Raw genomic sequence first — 9,806 nt, forward strand, 5'->3', positions numbered from 1 at the left:
TTTTTTTTTTTTTTGGAACTAGGGATTAAACTCAGGTCCTTGTGCTTGCCAGGCAAGTGCTTATTCTACTGAGCCATCTCCCCGGCCCCTTGATTGTTTCTGGGGCTATATGCTGCTGAGGAAAGTGTTGGTTTTGTTTCTTAGGTGTCAGAAAAAAGTGCAGTGGTAGCCAGGCGTGGTGGTACATGCCTGTAATCGGGAGGTAGGAGGAGTTCCTTAAGTTTGAGGCAGCCAAAACTGCATAGTTGGACCCTGTCTCCAAAATATAAAGAAAGTACATCCTTATTAATATTTTTTTTTAGTTTTCACAGAAAGCATATGAATATCTGACTCAAACATTGTTTCTGTTGCATTACATTTTTATTTATATTTTTGAAAGTTTATCTTACAGCTCAAATTTTGACATAAATAAGGTTTGATACCTAAACTGTGTAAATTTATACTTCTGTGGTTTTATTAAACACATGTGGAAAAATAATATTGTATGATTTATATGCTTCTGTAATTGAGACTAATTGGACAACTCGTGGAAGAAATAACTAAAGGGAAAGAGTGTACAGTTGTGTTAATACTTGGTTTTCATTTTAAATGGTCAGATTAAATTAAATTTTTATTATCAAGGAAAATTACCTTAACATTATCTCTAGATTTTTTGGTGAGAGAGAGAGAGAGAGAGAGAGAGAGAGAGAGAGAGAGAGAACCTCGCTGTGTAGATCAGGGTGGGCTTGAACTTGCATTGTGGACCAGGCTGGCCTTGAACTCAAGGCCATTCTACTATTTCAGCATCCTGAGTGCTAGGATTACAGGCATGCAGCACTTGCCTGGCCAGCAGTTTTCTTGACAGAGATTTCTGCACAATTTTTTTGTTTAATCCTTGGAGGTGTACTCTTTAGAGTTCAGGCTGCCTTTGAACTCAACTACGGTGTATAACCCAGCTGGCTTCAAACTCATTGTGATCCTCCTGCCTCAGCCTCCCAGGTTCTAGGATTACAGGTATATTCCACAGAGCTTGGCCACCACACTTGTTTTTTTAATATAACTTTACCTTTTAAGTAGCATTTGTTATTTTATTTTATTTATTTTTTGGGGGGGGAGGGGAACCAGGGATTGAGCTCAGGCCCTTGTGCTTGCCAGGGAAGTGCTTATTCTACTGAGCCATCTCCATGGCCCCAGTATATTTTATTAAAAGTAATAATCTGTATATTATTATTCTGTACTGATAAAATCTTGATAAACACAAAGCAAATAATGAAAATTCCCAATTTACTACCCAGAGAACAGCCATCTTATATATTCTAATTTACATGTATTTATCCAGTATCTAAATATTTGTATGTATTTTTAAGTTCAGATCCTAATGTGTGTGTGTCTGTGTTTAATATGATGCTATGTTTACCCTTGCTACTGCCCCAAAGTTTTTTTAGGTCATTTAAGATATTTCTACAACATAATTTGTCCATATAAAGATTTTGTACACTGTAAACATCTCACAGTTCATTTCAGTAGTCCTCATTCACTGGATTTGTTTTTTTTCAGTTCTTTGTATTACAAATCCGTTATCAACTTGACATTTTCTGCTGGTTTCTAGTGAAAAGTGAGGATTGTTTTTTGAATTATTTTTAGAAGGCTGATTTATACTTACCTTGTATTTTTCAAGTTGTCAGACACTCATGTAATATATGTGAGTGTTTGAAATCAAGATCTAAGTTTTCTTTTCTTTGTTTTTTTTTTTTTTTTCTTTTTTGTGGTTCCGGGAATTGAACTCAGGACCCTGTGCTTGCCAGGCAAGCGCTTATTCTACAAGATCTAAGTTTTAGGAACATTTTTGAATTTACTGTTTTGTTTGTTCATCTCATTCTTATGACTCGTGTTAAATTCCTTAAACAGTAATACTACTTCTTTATTTTCCAATTTAAATATTTTTATTGAGGATATTGCATTTCCACGTACAGCGCAGTGCTTAAACTGCAATGCTCTATTTCCCTGTGGACATGTTCCATTATTCAAGCCTTGAGAATGCCCAGTACTTCACTATAGCAGCTCAACTTTAATTTAAACTGCCACAGAATTTGCTACAAATTTAGGTCCTTCAATTTTATTGTTTGTGGAAGAATGCTATACTTATATTTAGGGTTGATTTAATGAACCTCTTCACTGGTGGGCCTAGGAAGCACCACCAGAGGGAGGAGCTCCTCCTCCAGGGAAGCCCCAGGCATTCCTCCTGGCAAGCCACCAGCACTCTGGCACAGCTTGGTGATGATGGGATTACAGATTTTCCCAAGCTCCTTCTGATGTTCAAATTCTTTGTTCTCCGCAGTCTGATTCTTATCCAGCCAATTGATGATTTCATTACAGTTGTCAAGAATCTTCTGTTTATCTTCATCATTAATCTTGCCTTGAAGTTTCTCATCTTCAGCAGTTGCATTCAGACTGAAAGTGTTTAGGACTCCAATGAATTCTTGGAGGATACTTTGTCCCTTTGCTTCTCATCTTCAGCTTTGTACTTCTCTGCTTCCTGGACCACACGCTCTGTGTCTTCCTTGCTCAAATGGCCCTTATCGTTAGTGAAGGTAATCTTGTTCTCTTTTCCTATACTTTTATTGACTACAGAAACATTGAGAATGCCATTGGCATCAATATCAAAAATTACTTAAATCTGAGGAACACCGCAGGATGCAGGAGGTATACCTATGAGTTCAAACTTGCCAAGCAGGTTGTTATCCTTGGTCATGGCATGCTCACCTTCGTATACCTGAATGAACTTGCCAGGCCTGTTGTCCGAGTAGGTAGTGAAGGTGTGGGTCTGCTTGGTAGGAATGGTGGTGTTGTGCTTTATGAGGGCTGTCATGACACCACCAGCACTTTCAGTACCAAGAGAGAGAGGAGTGACAGCCAACAGTAACAAATCTTGGACATTTTCAGACTTGTTGCCAGATAAAATGACTGCCTAAATAGCTGTACCATAAGCAACAGCCTCATCAGGATTGATGTGATGCTCTTGTTCAATTCTTTTCCATTGAAGAAATCTGCAAAAGCTTCTGGATCTTGGGGATATGGGTAGAACTGCCCACTAGGACAGTGTCATGGATCTGAGACTTGTCCAGTTGAACATCTCGAAGAGCCTTCTCCACAGGGTCCAGAGTGCCACCAACAGGTCAGCATTCAGCTCTTCAAACTGAGCATGATTAATGGAGCCGTAGAAGTTGATTCCTACATAGAGGGAATCAATCTCATTACTGGGCTTGGGTGTTGGAATAGAGGGTTCTCTTAGCTCATTCATATGCAGTACGAAGATGGCAAACAGGTCTTTTCTTCTCACTGATGTCCTTCTTGTGCTTGTGCTTGAATTCAGCAATAAAATGATTGACCATTCAATTGTCAAAATCTTTTGCACCTAAGTGGGTGTCTCTAGCTGTAGATTTCACTTCAAAGATTCCATCTTCAGTCGTGAGGATTGACACATCAAAAGTGGCACCTCCTAAATAAAAAATCAGCACATTTCTTTCAGCTCCAACCTTTTTGTCTAAGCCATAAGCAATAGCAGCAGCTGTTAGTTATAATTCTAAGTACGTTAAGACTAGCAGTAGTTCCAGCATCTTTGGTTGCCTGACGCTGAGAGTCATTAAAGTAAGCTGGCACAGTGACCACAGCATTGGTAACAGTCTTGCCTAGATAAGCTTCTGCAATCTCCTTCATCTTTGTCAGCACCACAGAAGACATCTCCTCTGGGTAGAAACTCTGTCTCCTTTACATTCTACTTGAACCTTGGGCCTGCCTGCATCATTCACCACCATGAAGGGTCAGTTCTTCATATCAGACCGGACAACAGCATTGTCAAGTCTACATCCAGTCAGACGCTTAGCATCAAAAACTGTGTTGGTGGAGTTCATAGCCACTTGATTTTTTGCAGCATCTCCAATCAGTCGTTTGGTGTCAGTGAAAGCGATGTACCTTGGAGTGGTTTGTTTTTCCTGCTCATTCAATTATCTCTACTTTTCCATGCTGGAAGACACCCACACAGGAGTAGGTGGTGCCAAGATCAATGCCAACTGCAGGTCCCTTCGACTTGGTTGCTTGTGTATAGGCCTGGCTGTGCTAGCAAAGATGGCACACTGGAAGCCTCTCACCTACTGGCGTGTTCAATCCTTTTTTTTTTTTTTTTTTAATGTATTTAGTACAGGGTCTACAGGGCCTCACTACAGAGATTGGACTCATAGTGCTCCTCCTATGTTTCAGCCTCCCAAGCACTGGGATTACAGGCACATGCTACCATGCCCAGTCTCAGTCGCACCCTCAGTACACGGGGGAGGGGTGCGGAGGGGGCTGCACGGCACACCAGGGATTGAACCCCAGCCACTGCACTCTGCCTAAGCACGCGCTTTAGTCTGCCAAGCTATCTCATTGGCTCTAATAATACTAATTCTTAATAAGCAAAACTAGTGTCGCTTTTACATCACATATGTGATGTAGTCAGTGCCTCTAGTCTTCTTGGTTAAACACACTTGTTTGATGTATACTGTAATGATGGGGGCATAAGAATACAGGAGAAACTGACCAAGACAGTTTCAGGAAGTCCACATTTCTCTCTTGTTTCTTTTGAGTCAGTTTGTCTATCTGTTGGTGTGTTCCCGGAGATTACAGCATTTTCCCTACAAATTCTTGGGCTGACTTGAAACATGAAGTATTGCTTTTCATTCTTTTCTCTGTTTTGACTTCATTTATAACACTGTAGATAATGATAAACTTCAAGAACGGTGATTACCAGTGTAGCATCTTAATGTTAGTATGTATAGATCTTCTCCCTCTTTAATCTGAACACATTAGATTTATTTAGTAAATGTTTATTGAAAGTCACCATCTTGTTCTCTGGTGTCTGGGGAGATAATTTATACTGATATGCCGAGAAATAAGCTATTTCCTCTGCTTAGAAAGTTTCTTCCTTTTTGATTGGCTGAGTTCTATCCTTCAAGTCTCTGCCTAAATGTTATACTTGTGGGAGAGCTCAAGACATAAACTGTCACTATTATTCTTGTGTCATTGTTTTGATTCATAATTAAATCCTTAAGGACTTACCTTATGAATGACTCATCGTTCTACTATGCAGTCCTGTGAGAGCAGAGAAATTGCTTCATTCTGCATGTGTGCCAACCTCCGAGACGGAGAACCCGATGGCAGCTACTGATAACATTTCTGTGTGGACTCTATAAATCCTGGGGAAGATTGACCAAGGACGAGAATCCTTTCTGCTATTTTCCTTTTAAATGTTGTTCCCTTCTCCTACTTCCTCAAACCTCTTGGGCCAAGTTCTAGAGTTGAGAAATACTTTTTTCATTTTGCTTATCACCCTTTCCCATGGTATTCCAGTCACTAAATGTACTTATTAAACGATGAGTGCTATATTTTACTGGTATTCATAGTTTTAACACCCAAGAAGCTTTTACTTTAATAAGGCAGACAGAACTAAGGACCAGTGAACTATGAGTTGCGATAAGAGTAATCCTGTCTGCCCCGCGGGAACACTACCTGACCATCCTTTCCCCTGCTGTCCTAGCGTAGAGGCAATTCAGCTCATGTTGACCTACTTTTAACTGTATTTGGGACTTTTATTAAACACGTACTGATAAAGATATCTTCCTCATGCGCGTATATCTTTCTATTAAATTTGATAATAAATGGTTAGTACTCCAGGAAGTTTCCTGGGTATGTTGTTTGTTTCTTGGGGATTCTTTTATTAAAATAGTTTTTACAACTGCTTGCTCTTTAATTCTGGAGAAGTTAGGGCCAAATAATTATGACAATATATTTGTGGCAGTGGGCTTCACTTCTGAGCTCTTTATGGTGTGTTGTGAATTCTTTAGAAACCTGTGTTCCTTACAGAGTGAGTGACACCTTTGCTGATTTCTTGACCTATCTCTTCCCAGAATGAACCCCCTAGTGAGGATTTCTTCCTAAGCAATTTGAAGCAGATTGTGCTGCTTTTAGCCTGCTGTTTAACAAAGTGCAGATTATTTTCCTTTGTAAAGATGTAGGTTACAGACGTTTCCAATCTCTACCCATCTATTACTTTGCAAATAAATGATGACTTCTCTAATTGAATGTTGTCGTAAACCACTAATGCAGGGGTGACAGTTAGATAGTAAGAGGTAAATAGGACAAGTGGCTAGAAGATAGCCTTTTTTAGAAGACATTTTATATGGTTCTTACTTAGTTAATACAAAAACATAAAACACTCATTTAAGTAGAAATAGGTACAATTTCTACTCTTAATCTCAAGTCTGGTACAGGAGACAAGTGTGTGGACACAGTCATTGCAGCACAAGTGGTGCCTCTGATCTTGTTGCTGCTCTTGGCTTCAACTGTTACATTTTCTTATCTTACAGATTTCCATCATTCTTTCCGATTACAGCATTTTATAATGCGTATGTACCACGTCGTTAACAGTCCTTGCTATTCATGGTTATTTGCATGCTTTTATGTCTAATTTTTCTCTGTTACATAGAATCTTACACAAATGTGAGTGTGTCTAATAATTTAAACTTGCATGTGCTCCATAATAGCTTTATCAACTCTTTGATAACCCTTCAGAAAATTAAGAAAGGTGACATTTGATTTCACATAGGAAAAAGCTAGGTATATGCTATATAGTAAATAATATATGTTAGCAGCAAGCATAAATTCTGGGGCCAGTACAAATGGATTTGAAACATTTCTGATTTGTCTGTCTAGTTTAGTAGTGGAGGAAAAACTCCACTGTATTCTCCAACATTTACTCTTAATTTACTGTTGCTAGCTCTTTCCACCTAGTATATTAATGAGGGATCAACTATTGTATCATAAATATGAAATGTTCAATAAATGACAGAAATCAGTCAAGCATAACTCCTAGTAATAGTACACCAGGGGAGAGTAGATTGCAAAGATTGTCAGAAGGAAAATGGGCTTTAGGAGCGTAGAAAGCCTGAGATTTAAGTCCCTGCACTACTACTTCGTAATAGTAGTTACCGTCTACAGACTGGGCTCAAAACTGTAATACTGCAGCTATAAAATATGCCAAGAATTTGGCAAACTTATTTTTTTTTCTTGTAGAAATTATATAAACCTTTTATCAATTTTAGACTGCGTAAGCAGAGGTTGTAATTTGACCTTTTTTATTTTTATTTTGTCTTTAAAACCACCTTGGAACATGCTGCACAGAATAGAATAATAAACTACTTACGTAGATCCATTAACTTATTTTGCAAATAAGAATAGAAGATACTTTTATTTTGTTGATGCTGGTTAAAAAATGACAAGAGTTTGACTTAGGATTGTAATGCAGGTCTCGCTCCCACTCTGGCACTCTTCTTGGGACTCTTTGCGTGATCGCATCTGGTTCCCTGGTAACTACCTTGTGGTCTTCTGCATTGTTAGTGTGCTGGTCTACTAGTCTGTCTGTCCTGTCATAGGCAGCAAAATGCTTAGTGTCTCCTTTATGAAGAGTAGTTCTTCCAAGTAATTATTATTTTTCAAATTCACTTTTATTTTAGAGATTACCGTAGATAAAAAGGAGTTTATTATTCAGAAGAAAGCCAGGGTGCTATTATTTTATATCATAATGAACCTCAGATGTTTTGTGGGAAGCTTTCACTGTTTTCATCTGAAATGGTGTGACTGCATTAATGTAATAAGAATTAAGGGAGATAATCGGTATTGACGATGAAGAATTTTTGTTCTGTGTCACAGGATAATTGATGGCAGTGTTTGATCATAGATAACACTGTCATGACATAACTGATGAAGAGAGTAAGATACAGAGCAGCTAATATGTGAGACTTTGATGTGCGGTTTTGCTTCATGCTAATATTTGTTTAGAAAGAAAGATTTTGACACATTAATAAGGCTGGTCATTAAGAATATATTTTTGTGGGGTTTTTTTTTTTTTTTTTTTTTGTGTGTGTGTGGTACTGGAAATCAAACTCAGGACCTTGTGCTTGCCAGGCAGACACTGTGCTGCTATATCATTGGCAGAATATACTTTCTTATTTAAAAAAAAAAAAAAAAAGAAAAAGAAAGCAAAGAAAAAACTAGTTATAATTTGAGGACTTTGGAGAACCTGCCTTGAATTATCTGTGGATTTGAAGAGTTGATACATTCTGTAATTTACTTAACTAAGGATGAATTCTATATGTAAAAGACTTCAGAGGACTATACCAATAGCAAATTTAGAATGTTGAGTCTTTTATCATTTTTTCCTAAAATAAAAACATATATGCATATGTATATATTTAAACTTTAGAGTATTATCTTATGGGTCCAAGGGAAATGTTTTATTGTCTGTAACTAACATTTTTCATAGTACTTGTTGAATTAAAAATGGGAAGGAGAGATAAAATGCGGTTTATTTCCCTTAGAGAAACTATTCTTACTATAATTCCTCTGTTCATATTAGTAAAAGTGTAAGTATAGAACATGGAGATACTTTTGGGAAATATTTTTATATATGTTGGTATACCAAACATAGTGAGATTGTAGGCCTATTTAAAATTTAAATATATATATATTTTTTAAGAAATGGGAATTTTTTTAATCAGCTCTTTTACTCAGAGAGTTGTTTTGTCTAAGAGTATTGCACGTGAAATTGAGTTTTTACAGATTGAGTATTCTTTTTCTGAGATACTTGAAACCTGCAGTATTTTGGAGTTTGGATTTTTTTTAGACTTTGAAATATATATGACATAGCCTATGATTGAGGCCCAAGTATAAAAATGAAATTTATTTATTTTTAGATATACCGTGTGTGTGTGTGTGTGTGTGTGTGCGCGCGCGCGCGCGCGCGCACACTATTGGTAATTCTACATGTTACTTTTAATGAATATATTTTGGCTCTGAGGTCAGATGTGGTATTTTCCACTTGGTGTACGGCTTTCAGGAAACTTTGCACGTGAGGGTGGGTGCTGTAGATTTGGGATTTTCAGACTGGGGACTCTTAACCTGTGTTATTCTTTATGTTCCTTCCTGCTAGATCTATGTTAAAATTTCTTTCCTTTATGTTTTTCTGCAGCTCACCAAAGCTCATCGACAAGGACATATGGTAAAAGTAGATTGGCTGGACAGATTGACATTTAGAGAAATAGAAATGATAAATGAGGTGGGTTGGTGTCTCTTATTTCCAAATGTTCTAAATCAGTAATATTTGAGAAGAATTTCACAAATGGGTTACTGTGCACATATGAGTTTAATACTAGTAGGTGGAACACTTAGAATATCTACCTTATATTTCAACACTAAGTTGTGAGGTATGTATCCAGTATCATACATGTACTAAATGTCTTTAAGGAAAGCGTGTAAAGGCACTGTGCCTCACTTGCACGTCTTCTTAAGTTGAAGTGAGTGCTGGTAAGTTTCTCTTCAGCACATTGCTGCCTCCTCACTTACCACATGGCATCTGTAGCAGCCCTGTCTCAATACAGCCCTGATCTTATGTACTGTGTGTGTCTTTGTACATGATAAAGTCACGTATTTTAAGGAATTGACTTTTTTTTTTTTTTTTACCTGATTGGGCCAGTTTTTGCATATAGTTAAAAGATCATATTAGTCTTTCTAAAAGTTATTTAAAATATTTTCTTTTTAATGTATTTCCTCTAAAATACCAGATGTTTGGCCTAATAAACTGCCTAGAGAGAAAAAATAACAATTATAATTAATCCAACTAGTAGAGACTATCTATGGGCAGCTTATAATGACCATGCTAGTGTGACTTTATATTCTCTTAGTAGTTCTCTGCAAATAGAAAGAGAAATTATTAATTTTACAGCGAGCCATTTTTT

The 9,806-nt window shown here is 37.3% G+C and overlaps 1 protein-coding gene across 3 annotated transcripts in view; it reads left to right on the plus strand.

Annotated features, from left to right (window-relative positions):
• Nucleotides 1-9,806, plus strand: part of Pik3c3 (phosphatidylinositol 3-kinase catalytic subunit type 3) — a 140,362-nt gene that overhangs the window by 45,308 nt on the left and 85,248 nt on the right. For 2 of the 3 annotated variants that reach the window (XM_004623714.2, XM_023714515.1), the window contains exon 5: nt 9,041-9,127. The exons of the other annotated variant lie outside the window; for it this stretch is intronic. In XM_004623714.2, the coding sequence (XP_004623771.2) occupies nt 9,041-9,127 (87 nt within the window). The remainder of the gene's footprint in view (nt 1-9,040; nt 9,128-9,806) is intronic. 3 annotated transcript variants of the gene reach the window in all.

This window comes from Octodon degus, unplaced genomic scaffold (assembly GCF_000260255.1).
Source record: "Octodon degus isolate 3935 unplaced genomic scaffold, OctDeg1.0 scaffold00003, whole genome shotgun sequence".
Classification (NCBI taxonomy): Eukaryota; Metazoa; Chordata; class Mammalia; order Rodentia; family Octodontidae; genus Octodon; species Octodon degus.